Genomic DNA, 22,370 nt, shown 5'->3' with positions numbered 1-22,370 from the left:
GACGACAGCTGGGCCTTGCTCTGCTCCCTCTCTTCCCTCCTCCCCCATATTAACCAAAGAGCAGAGAATATAAAAAGAGTACTTAAAATAAAAAAAAAATTTTTTTAGAATATTCATCACGTCCATTTTTTGCTTTACATCATGTTGTCATCATGAGTTTCTCGGGAGAAAATCTGCAAGAAGTGTGGCTTCCTTGGTCTTGTGCCAAGCATTTTTTTCTGGTTTGAACTCAAACCTGTACAGCTGACAAATGTCAGGGCTAGATCATATTGATCCAAGCCTGGTTTTAAAAGTATGTCTGTTGGGTATTCTTTCATAAAGTGATGGAAAGACTTTTTCGCATTTGATTTTTTCCACTGTCTGTGATGATCGTATGTTACTTCTATATAGAAAAAATCCACTAAGTTTTCTTTTATGTAAGTAAGAATTAACACCCCCCCGCCCCAGCCCTCTTAGTGATAAAAGGATTAAGGCCACTGGAATCAGTCCTTAAGGGAGTTAGACTTCTAAATCCCAGGGCATTTCCTTCAAGTGCCAGGAAGAATCCATCAGCTTTTCAGAAACCCTGTCACTGCAGTATTCTAGTTTAGTGTTCTGGCTGCACTCTCTGGCCTGGATCATCTTAGTAGCCCACTAACTGGTCTTCCCTCTTGCTCTCTCTTCAGTCTGTCAGTATAGCAACCAAATCATATTCACCTCTGCCCCAAACACCTCAGTTGCATTCTAGGGCTCTCAGAATTAAAGCCAGAGGCCTTATAGGTCCCTAAGAAGCCCATTACTCCCTGACCCCATATCCTATCACCGTCTCCATTGCATATCCCAATTCAGACACAGCGCACTTCTACCTCGGGGCCTTTCCACTTGTGGATTCTTCTGTCTGGCACTATCTTTTTCAATCTCTCTACATAACTCCTTCCCAAACTTTCTTTGTATCTTTGTTCCTATATCAGTTTCTCAATTCAGGCTTTCCTTGACTACCTTATTTAAAATTTAATCTCTCCTCCCTGTACTCCCCCAGACAGTGGACATGTTTTATGTTTTACTTAATGTGTTCATTGTTTGGCTCTTTCTAGAATATTACTTCCTTGAGAAGAAGGGATTTGGTCTTGTTCATCTTATATTCATAGCACCTGGAACAGTGCCTGGCTTATTCAAGGTGCATTCTGTTTGTGGCATGAATGAGTGGAGTCAGCTCTTTCCAGCTCCATGACTAGACATGAATTTGGATCCAAGGGCATTGTGGATCTTCCTACCAGCACTGTTCTCATTCATGTCACATAAGAGGACTGAAACATTAGGAGAACATCTTAAAAATATTAGCCACAGCTGTGAGCCATTGAAAGCATTCTACGCAGTGAGTTAGGAAATGCCAACTAATTGTTGATTTGTAAGGCAAATGGGAGACTAACACAGTACACACCAGGTCCCCGTGTGCCAGGGCCCGGGGAGGAAGCGGAGGAGCAGTTATCAGGAGCCTCCTGCAGGAGACCTCACACCTTCTTGCTGTCCACCCTTTACTTGTGGCAGTACCCCACAGGACACTCAGAGTCTTACGTGCCCCTTCCTCCAAGGACGGTGCTGTGGGTGCTTCTGTGCACGCATGTGTGCATGTGTGTTTCTTTGTCAGTGTTGTCTCATCAAGGCTTTCCTTTGGCCACAGTTGATGTTTTCCCTTTTGTTTATAGTGTTTCTTAGTAACCCATTGCCACAAGTCCTCTGTGCAGAGTTGCTACCCAAATGTATCTTGAACTTTGTGCTATTTGTCTTTTCGTATCTTAAGATTTATTGTGGCCATGGGAGTTTAGGTGACCGTAACGTTTCAGATGTGAATGTAGACAATGCTCATGTAATCATTGCTGTTGCTGGGGCAGGAGGACGCACTGGGGAGGATGGAGCCCAGTCAGGGAAACCATATGGTTTATCTGGCAGATTTATTCCTGTTTTGGTCGTGGATGCAACAGGTTCTTACAGCCCCAAGCCATCCTTCTTTCATAAAGTATCTCTTGAATGTCCACTTTTGTGGAATGTGCTGATAAAGTGAGCCCAGTGTCCATGGGCATGGAGCTTTTTATACTCCAATGGAAGAAATAAATAATCACATACATGTGTAATTATAAGCTGTGTTAAGTGCTACAAAGAAGATCAAGGTGCTATGGGAGCTTCAAATAGGGGAATTTGTCTCAGTCTTGGGGGCAGGTCACATTCGAGGTAAGATCTGAGAGTTACTAGGCATGTGTGTATTTTGGGTGGGGGGAAGGGACATAATGTTGTGCATTTATTTCCAGGCAGAGGAAATGGGGTGTGCAAAATCCCTGAAGTGATAAGGGATCTTGCACATTCAAGAGAGTGAAAGTTGACCAGTGTGGCTGAAGTGGGTGAAGATGACAGTGTGGATGGTGCTGGAGGAAGCCAGGCAGGCGAGCAGGGCCAGAGTGAGATCATTGAGTCAACTTTTTAGGTCTTTATCATGAGCCCAGTGTACAGCACTAAAGGAATTTAAGTAAGGCTGAGCCATGACCTATTTTCTTTCTTTGTATGTATACTCTGGACACACTGTGGATAATGGACTGGATGGGAGAGAGTGGAAGCTGGGAATACATGGGAGTGTCTTAAGTTTGTCCAGGAGGAGTATGATAGAGCCTGGATTAGGATGGTGGTGGTACAGGAGATAGGTAGACACTTGTCTGGAGGGAGAATGTTGGAGACCTTTGGCATCCAGATTGTGATTGCTCCCATATGTTTGCTGAACAATCTTCAATTAATTTGGCTTGACCTTTAACCTACCTATAAGGTGCCTATACCTGAGATTTCAGGAAATACTTGTTGACCAAAGAAATGTGAATATATTGGTCAAGCTGGTTGGAGTAAGTATGCAAACTGCCTGGCAATTATACTTTTCATTGTAAATGAATATAAAGGTATTACAGCTTTATGTATCAGTCTCTTATGAGCTTTGTTAGCAATCAGTGCTAATAAACATAATCATTTCTGGAACCGTAGTGAGGTTGACTTTTGGACACAAGAGATTTGAAAGGCAGTCATAAATTCGCAGAGGTAAATGTCATTCCTTAATTCCCAGAGGAATCATCTTTTTTGATGATTGCTTTTCCATTGTTAGTTTTTAAAAATTTTAAGTAAATATATGATAGCTTTAGATTTTTGTTGTTTCTGCTTTACAGTTGCAAAAAAGTACTGCCCACCTAAAAAAAAGAATTTGAGAGGGAATGTAGTTTGAAAATGCATAATAAATGTAGAAAGACTTAGAGTCAAGGAGAACCTTGTTCTAAATTGTTTCCCTATGCTTCTAACTTTTTTAAATGGCATGTTGATTTCCTCTGATACCATAAAGTATTTGTTTTCCAGATCTGTTATCTAGATATACGAGGATACTGTCTGAATGGGTTCTGCCTAGGGACTCAGCAAAGTCAAGCAGCTGAAATAATTGACTAAGATTTTATGAAGCCCTTTTAGTGCTCCTGAGTTCAGAAGATGTCAAACAATAATATACAACATGTGTGTGTGTATGACTACTCACTGTATTTTCTTCATCTTTTTTAGGAGAAAAATGGAAAAAACCAAGGTACTTTGAGACAGCACAGAGTGAGCTATGGAACAGGTAGGTAAGTGAAATCAGCAGGGGTTGTATATTACAGTAATACAATCAATTCATATTTGTGAGGTCCTTACAAGAATATCTGGCACATAGTAAATACTATATGTAAGTGTTTGCTCTTATGAAGTTCTTTTAAATGTGCCTGAGCCCAAAACAAACGAGTCATACAACCAAGAAATACCCAACAAAAACAAACCCTTTGCTCCTAAAGCAATTGGGAACATCAGTGGTAAATTCTGACATGGTCTCTGTGGGTCGTATATGCTGGCCTGAGAAACTTACTGTCTTAATCTTTGAGCACCGCACCCAAAGTGTTTGAACAACCGTTCGTTTTTTATTTTGAGCATTCGTTCATGATGACCTTTGAAGTATCAGATCCGTTTCAGTTTTGAAAACAAGCTTTTAAATAAAAAATTCATGAAGAGACAGTTTTTTATCATATGGGGAATGAGATTACAAAGTTGAACTATCCTCTTTCTCCTCACTGTGTCCACCTCTGGAATCTGCACAATTCCTGCCTTTTTGCCTTGCTATGGGAGGCTTGGGTCTCCTGGTGAGGACAATGCTCTAGATCTCACCTTCCCTCTCATTTCAGCTCTTCTATCTCCCCAGGCTCCTCTCCTTCAACACATCAGCTCAGTTTGGCACTCAGAGGAGACGCTGGGAGGGGGGCCCACAGTCTGATTAGGTAAAGTTAGACATTTCTCTAGGTGGCATTCACGTTGCACTTCCTTCCCCCCAACTTCTGTTATGCAATTTACACTGTTTACTTTCAATACTCTGTCATTTTATGTTTTGTCACATTTCCCTTGGAGGATTTTGGGATATTGCCTTTGAAAGTTCCATTAAAAAAAAAAAAAGAAAAAGATTTGGGACACCTGGGTGGCTCAGCGGTTGAGCATCTGCCTTTGGCTCAGGGCGTGATCCTGGAGTCCTGGAATCAAGTCCCACGTCAGGCTCCCTGCATGGAGCCTGCTTCTCCCTCTGCCTGTGTGTCTGCCTCTCTCTGTGTCTCTAATGAATAAATAAATAAAATCTTTAGAAAAAAAAGAAGATTTATTTGTTTGTTTAAGAGGAAGGGGAAGGACAGAGGGAGAGAGAAAACCTTAAGTAGACTCCAAGCTGAGCTCCGAGACCAACAAGCAGGGCTCAATCTCACGTGAGACCCTGAGATCATGACCTAGGTGGAAGTCAAGAGTTGGATGCTTAACTGACAGCCACCCAGGTGCCCCTGGAAGTTACTTTTTTATTTGGAAGTGTTACAGATGACATTGTTACCTTAAGAGAGGTGGGTGCTGGTGTTGCACTCCACATGTACTGACTTTCAGACCTTTGTATTGGAAACCCACAGGAAGAAGTGAGTGTTACGTGAGGACCTGGTACACACATTTGCACATGTGGATGTGTGGTTTCCCAAAATAATACCTTTACTGTTTGTGAGTTGTGATATAATTTCCTTTTATTCTTTTTTCTTGCTTCTTTTATCTCTAATGCGCCTCATAACCTACAAATAGGTTTCATATTCTGCCAGTCAGTTGTACTTTGACAAGCTCGTAGTATTTCAGTTGTACTTTGACAAGCTCGTAGTGGTAGGGGCACATGCTTTCTTTCTTTCCGTATTCTGTAGTAACATGCATAAGTCTCTTTCACCCCTAAAGTTCCTCAGACTTTGCTCTTATGAAGAGCAAAGTCTTTGAGAGTCTTTTTTGTCTTTGAGAACCATTCCTAAGGTTTTGTAGGCAAAACCTACATTTCATGGCCTTATTTTAAATCTTTATGTACAAAACTCCCTCTTTCCTTTTGTTTTTTTGCGGTTTTAAAGACTCATTTATTTACTTTTAGAGAGAGAGTGCACATGGGCGGGATTGGTGGGGGTGGGGGAGGCGGAGGAGGAGGGAGAGAAACTCAGACTCTGTGCTGAACCCAACACAGACACTCCTATCCGAGGACCCTGAGATCATGACCTGTCAAAATCTAAAGTTGGATGCTTAACCAACTGAGCCACCCAAGCACCCTTCTACTCCTTTTTGTAACTAAGCTTGTGTTTCTGTTTATCACATACCATTCACTTCTTGGCTTTCTTTGCTTGAACTTTGACTTTTCTCTCCTCACCAATCATCCAGAATCATTTTACCATTTTGAGTGAAACAGATTCTTCTGCACTACTAGATATTGCATGTTAAATAAAATTTTCAAAAAGTTACACTTATTTTTAATTAATTCCTATATATGCTTAGGCCCCATATTCAATTTCTCAGAAACTAAGATTTTTGGTGGTCTGACCTCACAATTCATGCCCCTGCATGGCCCAGGTATCACAGAATTATAGCAACGCTGAGGTCTTCTGTATTCTGTTTTTTGGTTGGTGTTGTGAGCTGCAGAGAGACACCTGCTGGCTCAGATGTAGAGTTGCATTGTTTTTCTATCCTAAAGTGTATCAGATTGTCTTTTTTTTAGGATCTTTTTTTTTTTCTTTTTCTTTTTTAGGATCTTAAACTTTCATAATGCACAGGTAAGCTTGTATATGGAATGCACTGAAGTCAGTTGCTAATCCCCTCAAGCATTTTTGGGATTTCCAGCTCCACATCTAATGAACTGAAAAATACTCATATGTAGTCACCCAGTCAAGAAGCTGATACCTAATGGGGAAAAGGATTTCATGGTAAAACTAGATTTCTTCCCTTCCAGTGTTCTTAATGGGACCACAAATTGATAGTTTAGTAAAGCACCCAGTAAGCAGAGATCCATTTAAATGTTTTGGAAATGATAATTCACTCTTCCAAGATAGTTATGAAGTTAAGTTTCAAATGGTTTAGGTTTGCAGCTTGGTTTGTTCTAACGGTGGTACATTTGGTTCTAGTTATAAGTCCAGTGCTGGAAAACAGGAATCTAAAAATTTATTGCTTCTTTATTTTGAAGTCCTAATTAGAATATCATAGTGACTTCTGTGCAATGCTTATTTTGGCAAAATTTTTGTTGATTTCAGAGGCAAGTTAACTTACAAGGAAATTATAATTATATACACCTGAGATTATTCAGGGCATACAACAGATTTGAAAGATTATAATGTGCAAAGTGGTTCTTTTATTTCTTGAATTCTTACTTTTCTTAGAGAAAGCTTGCACATGAGCTTGGGGAAGGGGAGGAGAGAAAAAGAGAATCTTAAGCAGGCACCACACCCAGCCTGGAGCCCAACATGGGACTCGACCTCACGACACTGAGATCATGACCTTGAGATTGTGACCAGAGCCAAAATTGAGAGATGAACACTTAACTGACTGAGGCACCCAGGTGCCCCACAAAGTGGTTCTTTTACACAAAACTAATACCCACCTGTCTTTGAGAACCATTCCTAAGGTTTTGTAGGCAATAAATGAGGCAGCATACTTCAGTTTTCTGTCCTTGTCTACTCCTGGTACATAGTTCATGCCTGGAAGCCAGTAAAAAACACCAAAATGTGTTTGTCAGTCCCTTTAATCAAGAGCTTTGAGAGAGTGCAGGAGAGGGAGCTAAATCCTTGCCCCTGCCATGGCTCCCTTCATAGCACTTGTCTCTTCTCCCCTCCATTTTGAAAGAATAAAACTAAGCATCCTTGAACAAGATTGTACCGACTTCAGGGAATGGCAGAAAAAGATGTTATTAATGCTTCAAAGGGACAAATTATGGCAGAAATATAAACAGTATTTGAGAACATGAAATGCTATGTTTGGGTTTAAACCCAAGCCAGAAGAATAGCATGTATTTTTAAAAGTATTTCATAGTCGCCCTGTTTTTCTGGCCATCTTCCTTTTTTTTTTTTTTTTTTTTTTTTAATGTCCGACTTTTTTTTTTTTTTAGATTTTATTTATTTATTCACGAAAGACACAGAGAGAGAGAGAGAGGCAGAGACACAGGCAGAGGGAGAAGCAGGCTCCATGCCAGGAGCCTGACATGGGACTCAATCCCAGGACTCCAGGATCATACCCTGAGCCGAAGGCAGGCACCAAACTGCTGAACCATCCAGGGATCCCAGCCATCTTCTTTATTCCCGTGCTAAGAGGGGAACCTGAAATGAAAATACAAACTGTTACTCCTTTTATCAAGGCACCTAGATTGATCATGAAAAGTGGGGAATCCGGTAGCCAAACATTTCTTCTAAAATCATGAGTAAAAGAAACAGAAGACCGCAAAAAATAAGATATGAAAGTGTGGTATGGCATGTGAGTTTTGACTTCAGTGCTGTAGTCTGGTTATATGGTTGTTGTCCTGAAATAAGGTAAGTAAACTGCTTGGTCCATTGTCAGCGCTCGATACGTAGCAGTCTCTGTTACTGCCATGTACAAATCTTCTCACTGGCACTCTCAGTAAATTCTTATAGTTGTGCTTCTTACAGTTAGGGATGGATTTGTTTTGATCTATTCTATATTTTTTGTGACAATTTGTATGGCAAAGAAAACGATGTGACTAGCATTTAGTGAGTATTTCATACGTGCTAAACATTGGATGAAGAATATGAGGATGGATAGGTACTGCTGTCATTCCAGTATTGAATGGCATGTATTCCAGTATTGCATGTTACAAGAAAGCTCAGTTAGGCTAGTGTGTGAAAGAACTCAGTTAGTTACCTGACCCCTGTTGGGAATGAGCCATAGCCAGTCTCTGAATGCTAGTTGGCTCTGAATAATGTTGGTCATTTAAAGCTTTAGAAAAAAGCTTTTTGTTTTATATTGTTGATTAGCTGTGATAGCCAGAAAGGAAGATACCACTCATTTAAAGAAAAGGGGTTTTAATGGACTTAAAAAGTGACTCAGGCACCAGGGTAGCTAGTCAGTTGAACATCCGACTCTTGATTTCACCTTGGGTCATGTCTCAGGATCATGAGATCAAGCCCGAGTCAGGATCCACGCTCAGCTGGGAGTCTGCTTGAGATTCTCTCTCCCTCTGCCCTTCCTGGGCAGAACCCCCCCTCCAATAAATAAATAAATCTTAAAAGAAAGTAACTTATATTTCTCCAAATTTGGAGCATCGCTTTAATAATCTTGATATTAGGGACTCCTGGGTGGCTCAGCGGTTTAGCGCCTGCCTTCGGCCCAGGGTGTGATCCTGGAGTCCCAGGATCAAGTCCCGTGTCGAGCTCCCTGCATAGAGCCTGCTTCTCCCTCTGCCTGTGTCTCAGCCTCTCTCTCTCTCCCTCTCTCTCTCTCCCTCTCTCTGTCTCTCAAGAATAAATAAATCTTTAAAAAATAATCTTTATGTTAGATGTTTAAGTAAATATTTGCAGTTTATAGTCTACTCTTTAGTCCTCAGAGATAGAATAGTATAATATTTCTAAAAATATTAGTGGTAGCATTCTCTTTTAAAATTGTGTAATCACTATGAATATCTGAATTTATTTCCTGAATATCCTGGTATTTTCAGAAGTATATAGTGTATCTTGCTATTTTGGTAGGAAATGGTTCTTTAAGGTAGGCCGATTCTGAAGGATTTCAGTATTTTGGGTATATCTATACCAATAATTGGAACAAATATATATCTATAACCAGTTTTCAGCTGACCACCTTAATGGGTAGAAACAATAACATGGTTAATCAGAAGTTTTCTTTTTTGCGGTTACTTATTTTCTTGTCAAGCTTTTGCTTTGGGTTTTTGTTTTTTTTGTTGTGTATTTTTTTTTTTTTTTTGGAGCACAGAGGGCCTGGCAGTGAATTTAGAAGTAGCTCAATATGTAATTGTGAAAGACAGGAATACCTCTATAATTTAAAATACGTTGGGGACGCCTGGGTGTCTCAGTGGTTGAGCGTCTGCCTTTAGCTCAGGGCATGATCCCGGAGTCCCAGGATCGAGTCCCACATTGGGCTTCCGGTAAGGAGCCCGCTTCTTCCTCTGCCTGCGTCTCTGCCTCTCTCTCTCTGTGTCTCTCATAAATGAATTAAAAAAAAAATACATTGTAAATATTGCCAAGTGTTTAGAATTAACACAGAGGGAATTTATTACATTTCATATTCACTTGCCTGTTCTTAAAACTATGAATGTCCAGGGCAAAGCAGGAAGTTAAAGAGAGAATCTGTCTTTTATTTATTTATTTTTTTATTGGTGTTCAATTTGCCAACATATAGAATAACACCCAGTGCTCATCCCATCAAGTGCCCCCTCAGTGCCCGTCACCCAGTCACCCCCACCCCCCGCCCGCCTCCCCTTCCCCCACCCCTAGTTCGTTTCCCAGAGTTAGGAGTCAGAGAGAATCTGTCTTGACAAGCTTTCTTGGCTGCCCTTCCCCACTATCCCCCCCCCCCTTTTTTTCTTTTAAGGCAAAATTAGTGTAGGATTAAGATCAAAGATACTTGAAAATAAGTTAGAAAATGATATAAATTTAAGCTTGTGAATTTGGATTTGAAAGAAAGGTTCGAGGGCATTTACCTTAACCCTTCCAATTTACAGATAGGGAAAGTGAGTTTCTCAGAGCTCCTGGGGCTTGCTCAAGACCGCAGAGCTAGTAAGAGGCAAAACTGATCCTAGCACGTAGATAGTTACACTCATCAAGAAGTTTTAATGGAATTTTTTCGCCTTTATTGAGGTATAATTAACAAATAACATGGTGAAATAAAGCATCCTTTGACATATGTATACCTGGTCAAAGGGTTCCTTTCACTTGAATAATTTTCAAAAATGGATATTAAACCTCACTCTTCTTCGTCTTTTGTTTTTAACACACTACTTGGAAAGCACATGTCTTAGCCGAGTGTCCTGGAAAGCAGAGAGCCTACTCTTATACCCAGAGCTCTGTTTTCTCCCACTCTGCTAGACTGGGGACAGCCTGACCTCTGCACAGATAGGAAAGGGAGAGAGAAGCCCAGATCTTGCCTCCATGAACATGAAGTTTGTGTGGGATAATGTTTAAACCTGGACTTACTTTCTTTTCTAACAGTAGTTGCTCCCTGGGAAGTTCCATGTGTTTCCAGCTGTGTGCACCCCTAAAGAATAGCACCCCTAAATCGTATGTTCTACGGAGGCATCTGGCAGTTCCCCTCAATAAATAAAATGTTCCTGTTCAGAAGGTTATTATCCGCATTATTTTTTACTGGTATAGAAGCAGTTTTAGTGTTGGCCATGAACTTATTAGGGTACTGAGCTTGCCGAGGTTACAGTTTTACATTTGACTCCCCTCTCCACGCCCCAGAAATCATTCAGCTCCCCAGTATAAGAAAATCTAATTCCCACAGCCAAGTACTACCCTCATCTAGATGGCAGTCTTGAAAATGAAGGCTCTCAGTCCCAAGTCGTGAAACCAGTAAATGGACAGCAAAATGAGCATCATCACCCAAAAAAGTCCCAATATGTAATATCACTAGTAAAAAGTGTCATGTTTTATCCATAGTCTTTATCTTTCTTAGAAACTGATCAACTAAATTGGTATATACTTGAATCATCCTTTTTTTTAAACTATAGAAAATGTACCCTAGCCCCTGTGAAAAGTATTGATTTTAGACACAATGGATGTGTGTTAGAAATAAACGGTATAATCTGACCTAGAAAAGAAGTAACTTTAAATATACTTAAAAATAACCTAAAAAGTATTGCCATGACAAATAGTAAAATCATATTTCTGACTTTAGTTATGACATTGACACTGGCAGTTACACAGTTACTACTCGGAAATTTTATTTTGTCTGAACTCTATATAATATGTATTTTAAAAAAGTATTAATGGGATCCCTGGGTGGCGCAGCGGTTTGGCGCCTGCCTTTGGCCCAGGACGCGATCCTGGAGACCTGGGATCAAATCCCACGTCGGGCTCCCGATGCATGGAGCCTGCTTCTCCCTCTGCCTGTGTCTCTGCCTCGCTCTGTGTGTCTCTCATGAATAAATAAATAAAATATTTAAAAAATAAAAAAAATAAAAAAAATAAAAAAAAATAAAAAAGTATTAAGCCATTGCCATATTTCTTTTTTTTTTTTTAATGTTTACTTATTTACTTTTAAGTAAGCTCTTCACCCAATGTGGAGCTCAAACTTATCCTGAGATCAGGAGTCGCATGCTCTTCTGACTGAGCCAGCCCAGCACCCCTACCATTGCCTTACTTTTAATAGGGCTTCTTGGAGAATGTACATATAAGCAGAGTGTGGGAAAGCATTGTCACAATATACCTAAGCTTCAGATTTTGACTTAGTTCTAGGAGTATTACATTGCATTTTGAAAGAATCCTGAGCTATTCTGATAACTTAACTCTCCACATACAGTGTATCGTTACGCATTAATTTTTTATAATTTAGGTTTGAAAGATAATTATGTTTGGCCAAAAGGCACTTTTATGAGGAAAGTTTCAAATTATGTGGCCAAGGTGGAGAGGTCAGGCCAAGATCTAAACATGGTTTCCCTTTCATTTCAGGATTCATTAAAACTGACCGCTTTATTTCTTAAAAGTTTTTATTTGTTTATTAGAGAGAGAGAAAGAGAGCACAAGTCCGGGGAGGAGGTGGAGGAGAGGGAGTAGCAGACTCTTAGCTGAGCAGAGAACCCGACGCAGGGCTGGATCCCAGGACCCTGGGATCATGACCTGAGCCCAAAGCAGACACTTAACTGACTGAGCCACCCAGACGCCTCTGAACTGGCCTTCTTAACTCAGATGGTGTAAGAAGAGAAATAGTACTTCCTTCTTCTTTCACTGTGGAGAAGCACGTTGTGTTTGCTCAGTACTTAAACAGCGCTGTGTTGATTTCTTAATGTGGACCTGGTAGCTAAGGTAAGGAAAGGTAACCGTGCTACAAAAAATAGTGTTGATTTTTACTTATTTTCCTGTCTGTCTAGGAAAGTTTAAGCACCGAGAATGAATTCTTTAACTTTAAAATAAATACTTTTTGGTAATGAATTAAGGACATAGTCAGTTGCATTTTTACATATTTTCTAGAGAGGGAAAGACGAGATGGAGTTTGAACTAATTTGCTGGGAAGCATGTTCAGAATGCATCAGGGTATCAGAGTGTAAAAGAGGCTAACTGTTTGTGGCATAGATGGTAACAGAACAGGAATTCATCAGCTTTAGACACACACAGTCACACTCATGCTCATACTCACATTCAAAAATGCAGTCCATCTATATTTAGTAAGACCGAAGTTTGTGTTGTCATCTAAAAGGCCTTTAAATATTACTGCATTTCAGGTTTACTTTTAGCCCATTTGTGACATTAAAAATGAACGTAGCTCAGGGCACTTGGCTGGTTCAGTGCATGGAGTGTGCAACCCTTGATTTCAGGGTCATGCGTTTGAGCCCCACATTGGGTGTAGAGCTTACTTAAGAAAAATTGAATGGAGCTCATACCACTACAGGACAGGGCCCAATGGTCATTTTCAGGGCATAGTTGAAGGTTAGGTATGATAATTGTAACTGATTTTTCAGATTGTGATGCCTAACTTCTATTCCATCCTACCCCTTTCCAATTAAATAATGAATTAATAGGGTCATACAGAAAAATGATTTGACTGTTAGAGAGTTCTTGTTAGAACTAGAGAGTTGTTATACTGTGCTATCTGTAGGCTTGGTTTATTCCTCTTGGCCAGCACTGTTTGTTCGGGAGCCTACAGCTGTTCATGCCCTGTGACCCTGAAGCTAAGCACAGACCACTCACTTACCCCATGCTGAGCCTTGACTCTGTTCTTACTGACTGAGTCACCAGCCAGGCCAAATAAATTGCTTCTTTTCAAAGATTGACAACCAAATTCTTACCAGGTTTACCACACAAAGCCCTTCCAGATTATAAACACTTGCTTCGCACACATTCTAGTCACCCCCGTGACCACTCGCACATTGCCTATGGTCAGCCTCCCATACCCCTCACTCCATACAACAACCAGGCTGTCCTGACTCAGCTAAGAAATCTAATCCAGGGATCCCTGGGTGGCGCAGCGGTTTGGCGCCTGCCTTTGGCCCGGGGCGCGATCCTGGAGACCTGGGATCGAATCCCACATCGGGCTCCCTGCATGGAGCCTGCTTCTCCCTCTGCCTGTGTCTCTGCCTCTCTGTCTCTCTCTGTGTAACTATCATGAATAAATAAATAAAATCTTTAAAAAAAAAAAAAAAAAAAAGAAATCTAATCCAACACTTTCCCGTCTTACTTGATGGAACTCTATTAAATTCTCTTCTCTTCCTGCCCTGTTTTATAGGTTTTAGTGTTCATAAATTCCACCCATACATATTCCCACACTTTTATATATTTCAAGTAAATCTTTTTCTAAGTTTTTTTTCTCTCTTCCCTGTGTTCACATTTGGAGAGACCCCAGTGATGCTAGTCATAGCTATAAGCTCAAGGGTAGAGTTATTATCAAGGGAAAAGAATGTAGTATATTTGAAAGAATAAAATAAGGCATAATAACCAACGTCATCAACTTTCAGATAATCTTAAGTGTCTTAGTGTGTGGATGATTCTCTTTTGATTAAATTTTCTTATACATTTGCATACAGAAAAATAAAAATCATTCTTAGTTCTATTAGTTTATTCCTTATATAATTACTGGTATTTTTTTTTTAAGATTTTATTTATTTATTCGTGAGAGATCCAGAGAGAGAGGCAGAGACATATGCAGAGGGAGAAGCAGGCTCCCTGTGGGGAGCCCGATGCGGGACTTGATCACAGGATCCCAGGATCACAGCCTGAGCAGAAGGCAGACGCTCATCCACTGAGCCAGCCCGGTGCCCCTATAATTACTAGTATTGTGAAACAGTTACAACATATATTTCATTTCAGGTATATAGTATAACAAACACATCATAAGTAAAGTAAGTTTCTGTGGCGTGACCTGGATACTATCACTAGCAGCATCATTCCTTAGAGAAAAATACCCCAGTTCTAAAACACCAACATAGGTATATTTGGGGAAAGTTAACCAGGTGTTTGAGGATTATTTACAGTCCTTATTTCTCTTAACCATGCTTTTTGTCCCTGAAAAGAAGTTGACTATTTTGGGATCCCTGGGTGGCGCAGCGGTTTGGCGCCTGCCTTTGGCCCAGGGCGCGATCCTGGAGACCCAGGATCGAATCCCACATCGGGCTCCCGGTGCATGGAGCCTGCTTCTCCCTCTGCCTGTGTCTCTGCCTCTCTCTCTCTCTCTGTGACTATCATAAATAAAAAAAAAAAAAAAAAAAAAAAAAAAAAAGAAGTTGACTATTTTAAAATCATCTTATGTACTACTAGAATACTTCGTAAGTGTTTTTAATAGTAAATTAAAATGAAAATCCACAGTATTTTGAAATGAGAAACATGGTTAATTTAATCATGAATTTTGAAATGACAAGTCACTTTTATTCCTATGTGAATGTTTATGAGACTTGGACATAGAGTTTGCTACTTTTAAACACTGTGTGTTCTGAGGGACAAAACATTGGGGCCTTTCCCTGATTCAAGTTGGTGGTCCTAGGCAACTCCGGACAGCTCCTTCACTCTGGCCATTGTCTTGCATAAACACTGGAAATGGTGATGTCTTTGCCTGAGGAGGTTCATTAACCTTTTTAAATAAGACTGTTACCAGAATATATGAGGCTTTGGGTTTTCATGAAGGCATTTCAGTCTTTGTTCTGTGTGTTGATCTGGTATTACACTTTTTAAAATAATGATTACCTAGCAACACTTTAAATTCTTTGCTCATGTTAAATCTCAAGGTAACATTTTTTTTTTTTGGCTTGCATTTTAGTGTAGAGTCTGAAACTTGTACCATCTGTAGCAAGCTGATACCCACTGATGAAAGTGGAATCACAGCAAGGGATCTTATATGTCCTGATGATGTTCTTATTCATTTAAAATGCATTCTCTTAAAAATAAATAAAATAAAATAAAATAAAATACATTCTCTTGACAAAATTTTGTGTTTATAAAATGACCTTGGGCGTGCCTGGTTGGCTCACTCTGTTAGGCAATTTTGGCTTAAGTTGTGATTTTAGGGTTGTGGGGATCAAGCCCTGCGTCAGGCATTGTACTGAGCATGTAGCCTGCTTGAAATTCTTTCTCCTTCTCTTTAAAAAGAATGACCTTGAACTTGCAAACATGCTAAGGATATTGTTGCCAAAGAGGTACAAATAGAGACCATGATTTTTATGTTAGGGTCCACATAAGCCAAATATGAAATAGAATTCCCAAGTTGAATGTAGTTTAAGGAGCGTTTGAAATAAGACTTGACACTTAAAAAAAGATTTTTATGTGTGCCCAACTCTAAGACACAAAGGCATACATAGAATTAAATAACGTAGGAGTTTTAAAAAGTCACCAAGGTATGAGAAGGGATAAAATAGAGCCTTGGGGGATACCTGGGTAGCTCAGTTGGGTGAGCATCTGACTCTTGGTTTCAGCTCAGGTCATGATCCCAGGGTCTTAGGATCGGCTCTGCATCAAGCTCTGCACTTAGCACAGAGTCTGCTTGTCTCTCTCCATCTGCTTCTCCCTCCACTTTCTCTCTGTCTCTCATAAATAAATAAATAAATAAATACATAAATACATAAATACATATATAATCTTTTTAAAAAATAGAGCTCCTGTGGCTTGGCAGTGTCGTCTTATTAGCCACCTTGGGGGATGATGAAAAAGTGAGCCCAAATAAGCCCCCAAGGAGGGACTTTCTACCCTTTAGTCCACCACATCAACTAAGGATGCTGCACTTTAATCTCAGGTACATGCTGGACTTTATCCTAAGATTTCATTTGGGGGAATAAAAGTGGTTCCAGTGCTTAATGTACAGTTTGAGAACTGCCGTCCTGACAGATCCTAATTTTCCTGTTAGACAAAATACCTGGAATGTCAAATAGCTAGATCAGCTTAGAGTAAAAAGTTGAAGGTATAAGGTCAGCTTTCTTACTGTCAGAAGTCAGAGTGCCTGGTCAACCTGAAACACAGAGGGTCACGCTGGAGAGCTTATTTCTAAGTGTGCTGTTTTCTGACAGGGGTCCCCCTATCCAGGAAATTTCCTTAGAAATTTCATGTGTATTGGAGGAAAAGGTAAAATCCTTTTTATTAAAGTAAAACAATTTTCACACTTGCTGGCGTTGTTCAAAAAACATTTATTTTACTGTTCATGTTACAATGATTGGACCCCCCCGCCCTGCCCCCAGCACTTTGGACTGAAGTAAGCTGACCAAAGTAGAGATACAGGTGGTTGAAAACTATTGTAAATATTCTGGAAGCTCCCACAATGTTAGGTTGGACAAAGAAGGTACCAAAAGCAAGAACTATGGAAAAATGGCATCATTTCAAATACATTTCTCAGTTTCCTTTTTAAAAAAATCTATTATGCAGGGGTGCCTGGTGACGGGGCTTGGTCAGTTGACTCTTGATTTCGGCTCAGGTCGTGATCTCAGGGTTGTGGCATTGAGCCCCAGCATCAGGGCTTCCCAGTGCTCAGCAGGGAGTCCACCTGAGTTTCTCTCCCTCTGCCATTCCCACTCGTGTGCAAATAAGTAAATAATCTTTTTAAAAATCTATTATGTGGAGAAGATAATGGGGGTGGAGGTGGGCACTGGAGACCAATACGAAGTCCAGCTTAGAGAATGCATTGCTGGCATGTCCTTGCTATTAGATGTAGACTCTCGAATTTGTGTGTTTGTACCCTTTTTTTTTTTTGTACCCTTTTTTTTTTATTTTTTAAATTTTTATTTTATTTTTAATTTTAATTTTTTGTTTTTGTTTGTACCCTTCTGAAGAAGTCGTTTTTTGGTGAGACTTCTGAGGCAAACAAACTGATGGAAAGTTCTTGATCTGGTGCCTGGGACGTGGTAAGCAGTCAATAAACATATGTGTGTCCTCTCTCCTTCATTTTCTTCTCTTGTTATTAGCAGTGTATTTTTTGTTGTTTTCCAGTAGCAGCATCTTTTAACGTTAATGTTCATTTCAGCCTTGAGTACTGCATTTTTCAGGTTATGCAGCTAGAGCTTTTCTCTTTTAATGAGGTGATAGGTGGTGGGGGTGGTGGGGCGGGGCGTGGTCAGCTAAACCCAGACTGGCTCTCCTTCCCCCGGAATTAAAGCCACTAATTATTCTAAGGAGGCTTTCATGTTCTCATTGCTTCTGATTTCAACGGTAATCTGAGGGACAAAATAACTGAATAAGAAAAGAAAGTGGCCACCACTATAATCAGCTATTCAGTTCTATTGACAGGAAGAGTAGTTCTCAAACTTTAAAAGTATATAAGACTAACCTAGAATCTAGTTAACATACAGATTCCTGGGCTATACCCCAGAAAGGCCTTTTTTTTTTTTAAGGATTTCTTTATTTTTTAGAAAGGGTTAGGGGAGGGTCAGGGGCAGAGGGAGAGAGAGAATCCTAAGCAAAAACCTAGCTCAGGGCTCAGTCTCAGGACCCTGAGATCATGACCTGAGCTGAAATCAAGAGTCAGATACTCAACCGAGACATCCAAGCACCCTTACCCCAGGGAGTTCGAAGTCCAATCTCAGGTCATTCTAATGCACATGGCTCAAGGACTACATGCTGAAAACCCTAATTCTAGAAAGATTGGTTTACACCATTGCTTCATTATTCTTGGTTTTAATTTCTTGGTTGATCCTTATTAGTGTAGCACAAAGATTAAATTTGTGAGAATTCCCACTACTTCTTGGTAATTTTGAGCCTCCAAACCATGGCTCAGAATTCTTGACTTAAAAATAATGTGTACCATGCCTATACCTACATATAACTCATAAGCAGTCACAGAACATGAGAAACTTCGGCAGTGGTTTGAGATTAATTTGTAAATCACCAATGTTGACATAATAATTCTTTCTTTCGTTGGCATTGCCTAGTAGAAGAATCTCACTGTGGTTTGGTCTCCCTGTGGTTTCCGTAGTGTTAAAAGAAAATGTTACTGAAAAACGAACCCTATCTAGTTTTGACTGATTCTGGAGCTGTATGTCTGTAGTGTTTTCTGAGATGGGATATAAAAGAGGCATGCCCTGGAGGGGGCAAATCAGACTTCCACACGCTCTGCCTTCTGGTAACCAATAGCTGGCTCAGAACGTGGATATTACGATGTGCAGTTTCATTCATCAAGGGGATTTTCGGCTCCAGCAGCACACTGCTTTGAGTTTTGGGTGATTGCTTGGCTTTGGGCTTTGCGTTGACTCTGCAAAGAAACAAGTAGGTGCATCTGGCTTTTAGAAGAATTAATGGTGATTCAGGTAAGAATAAATTGGATAACTCATTCCTTTTTTTCCTTTGGGTGGATTTGAGGTTTTAGAAGAATTAGTCCTCTCTTTGAGAAGAGCTCAGAACTACGTGTCTTAAGTTTTTCCCTCTGAATTTCTTTATAGTGTTCTTCGGTGTATATCCTTTTAATGTGAAAATCCACCCGCTTCAAAACATAGTTTCATTTTCACATATTAAAGTGAGAATTCCGTTTTTCTTTCTGCGGATGAAATTTCTTTGAACGAAATAACTATAGTTGCTAAGATACTAATTACACAAAGCTTCCTGGTTTAGAGCTGAAGTCTTATATTTTTAGGAAGTATGCTTTAAAAGTTGGGCAGGGAGAAATCGATGTTTGCATCTGATTTATGAAACCATGATGTTAAATGTGTGTCAGATTTTTCCCTTTATTAAAGGCCAAATTCTGAGATCTACTGCTTAATGTGTTCTGACAGGAGGTCCCTGCTCCCTCCCTGCTGCCCTGCCTCTCCTCTCTCCCTGTTTTCTGGTGGTGGGATCTGCTCAGCTTCTTTGCTCAGGCGTGTGGTTTAGTCTGTGTACATTCAGTGCCGTGGCATTTTTCTTGAAAAAGTGACTAAGGCTTCTTGGATGAATTCTCTCTTTGAAAGAGGTGGTGGAATTGCATCAGAAAAGCATTTACAGTAAATGGCTCCCCCCCCTTCCTGTAATGACCACATGTGAAAGAATGCATTAATTCTTGTTTTGAGGAAATGAGAATTGTAGAGTTCTATGAAAAACCCCCTTTTTATTATTAATGACCAGATTTGAATGTTAAAGATTCTGAAATCCAAATCACTTTGTGCTGCGTAAATAAAGATAGAGTTTTTCACTCCATATTCTATATGGAGTAACCAATTATCTTGAATTCAAGAAGAGGAAATAATGTCGACTGTGGCTCTAGTTAATGGCATACGCCTAGCCTAAATTAATTTCTTCATAGTCATTTTCCACATCAAATGAATATATTTCTTAAGTATGTTGCTGATTTGTCCCTCAGGAGTTGATCCTCTGTGGTAAAACAGGAGAGCTAGAAGCCAGACGCCTGACTACCCACGCTCATCTAGCCCCAGGGGTCCTCACAGGAACAGTACCGCCCCCTAGGGGACATAATAGAAATGAGGTAGTGTTTGGTTCTATGGTGAAGGGTGGTGTTTTTGTTTTGTTTTGTTTTGTTTTTGTTTTTGTTTTTGTTTTTAGTGGTTGAGAGTCAGAGATTTTAGAATTGTCCTGTATCCCACATGATTTTCAACTGCCATTTTGGATATAAAAATCAGTTTATAATCATCTGATTGTAGGGCCCAACTCCATTTTATGTGAGAACACAAGTTAACTTTAACATACTTCTTTCATACACGAAATATACTCATTCTCCTCCTGTTGTCCACCCATATTGCCCCTATTTTGTTTTCCAGCACTTTCAAGATGGAAGGCTTCTTATTTGGCTTCTCGCAATCTAAGCTTACTCCTTATAAGTAAGTTACAAGCATCTATTTCATTACATAGTTAATTAGACCTAAAAATTATTTGTGTATTGAATATGCAGTGTTTTGTTATAAATTGGTTTTATTTTACTTTCTCCTTTATCTTACATTTAGAATACTATATTTATTTTTAAAAATTATATGTATACTAGTTACGATTTATTTTATTTTAGAGTAGTAATAAATAGGGCATTACAGAATTTTTGGTTCTAAAAACAGAGCTTTGGGACTAGTACAGTTTTGAACCAATACTCCATTCCCTCTCTACTTTTCAGAAAGGACAGTATCCAAGTCACCCAGATGGGAGGGATGTTTATGTTCTCTGTGAAGTTCACAGAGAAGATTGCACATGTACCTCATTAATATGTTTTAGTACCTTGAAGTGTTCATGTTTAGTTCTTCCTTAGTAATGCGTTCCAGGAGTCTTCATTATGTCACTGTAAAAACATGACCTTTGATTTCTCTCATTCTGCAGGAAAGGACAGACAGGTATTGAGAGAAGCTTACAGGTCATCTTGCAGGCTAGCGGAGGAGTTAAAAAGAGACTCAGGTTTTCTTGAACAGCAGGTCTTGGTATCCCTGTCTTCTTACTGTGAACATGTTCTACATCTGCGATTTTAACTTCAGACTGTTGTAAATATAGCGCATCTTAGATTAGGTATCGTCAGTGTGGTAGAATTACATCACTGGAATCACAGCTGTGAGGTTATGGTACCCAGGCGCATGCATGTGGTGTTCACTCAGACTTTGGAGGGCCACAGTTTTAATATGGTAAATCTTTTTCTTGGATTGTTATTTCTTGTGGTATTTCGTTGTGTTGTTTTTCTTGTATGGATGTAATTATTGCTTCTTAAATATTTCTGGGGACACTAATTAGAGCTGTTTTTTGAATTCTTTCTAAAATATCTTTTCTCCCTTGAATTTTCTGTTTTTCCCAGGGTCTTTTTGTTGTTTATCTTAGTTTTCCACTTTGACGCTGTAGGCTTTCTTGAGTTGTATTTCCATCCTTGACTCTTCATTCGTGTAAAGACAAGGTGGCATGAAGGCTCACGGGGCTCTATGCATGTGGCGCATCCTGCCCTCATGTTGGGGAGCCACCGAGTGTCCGGGTGCAGAGGGCTTGACTTTGGTGTTCTCAGAACCATACTAACTGATCAGTCCTCACCAGACATTTTGTTTAGTTACTTTAGAGAATGAATTTTTAATTTTTAGTTTTTGCCTGGGGGGCCTCTCAGTTTTGTTTCTAATAAAGGCAGGAGTTAGACATGGAATGCATGATTGTTGATACTGGACTTTCCAGTTAATCTTCTCCTTTCTGCTGTTCTGACCATTTCTGTCCCACACTATACCTGCCTTTTCTGAGTCTAGAGCCTCTTTGGGGTTTCCCTGGGGAAGTCAATTTTCCTCCTCCTCAGTGGCAGTCCTGTCAGAGAACTTTTGGATCTGTCTGCCTGTGCTCAGCTTTTACAAGTCAGTAGTTCTGACTTTCAAACATTTGTTGAAATCTCTCAGGCTCCTGATAGTGTTTTTATTGTTGTGGGTGTATATCCTATTTTATATCTATATATAGATGGGGTCTGTATATAGTGGGGTCTTTCATGTGCCCTCACCACCATTTTGAAATGCTGTCTTAGTGTAGGTTACTGTAATAAAGTACCATAGACTGCATGGCTTACAGACAACAGAAGTTTATTCCTCACAGTTCTGGAGGCTGATTCATAGAGAGCTGTCTTCTTGCTGTGTCCTCTCATGGTGGAAGGGGTGAGGGAGCTCTGGGGTCTTTTTCATAAGCACACTAACCTCATTCCTCAGGGCTCCACCCTCATGACCTAAACACCTCCCAGAGGCCCCACCTCCTAATACCATTAGAGTACATACTTGGGGCCTATGAACATTCAGTTCCTAATGAATGGGAAGTTCTTGCATTTGTTGGTTTGTCAGAAGTATGTCTAGAGAATTAAATTAGCTCGGGAAAAGATATGATGGGGTTGCACAAGAACTACAATGGGTATTAGGGTTTGGGGAGGCTAATCCTTCAAATAACTTGGCTGGCTAGGAACAATGAGCTGATGTTATTACATAGATAATGCTTTCCCGCCATGGAGGCAAACCATTAATCACA

The 22,370-nt window shown here is 40.0% G+C and overlaps 1 protein-coding gene across 1 annotated transcript in view; it reads left to right on the top strand.

Annotated features, from left to right (window-relative positions):
* LOC144289109 (uncharacterized) overlaps nucleotides 1-22,370 on the top strand; it is a 199,178-nt gene that overhangs the window by 115,937 nt on the left and 60,871 nt on the right. Inside the window, exons 3-4 of the mRNA XM_077857375.1 lie at nucleotides 3,559-3,616; nucleotides 20,180-20,239. Of these exons, the coding sequence (XP_077713501.1) occupies nucleotides 3,559-3,616; nucleotides 20,180-20,239 (118 nt within the window). The remainder of the gene's footprint in view (nucleotides 1-3,558; nucleotides 3,617-20,179; nucleotides 20,240-22,370) is intronic.

Source organism: Canis aureus, chromosome 18 (genome assembly GCF_053574225.1).
Source record: "Canis aureus isolate CA01 chromosome 18, VMU_Caureus_v.1.0, whole genome shotgun sequence".
NCBI classification, from domain to species: Eukaryota; Metazoa; Chordata; class Mammalia; order Carnivora; family Canidae; genus Canis; species Canis aureus.
Note: the sequence above shows the minus strand (reverse complement) of the source record. Positions and strands in the feature narration are given on the sequence as shown.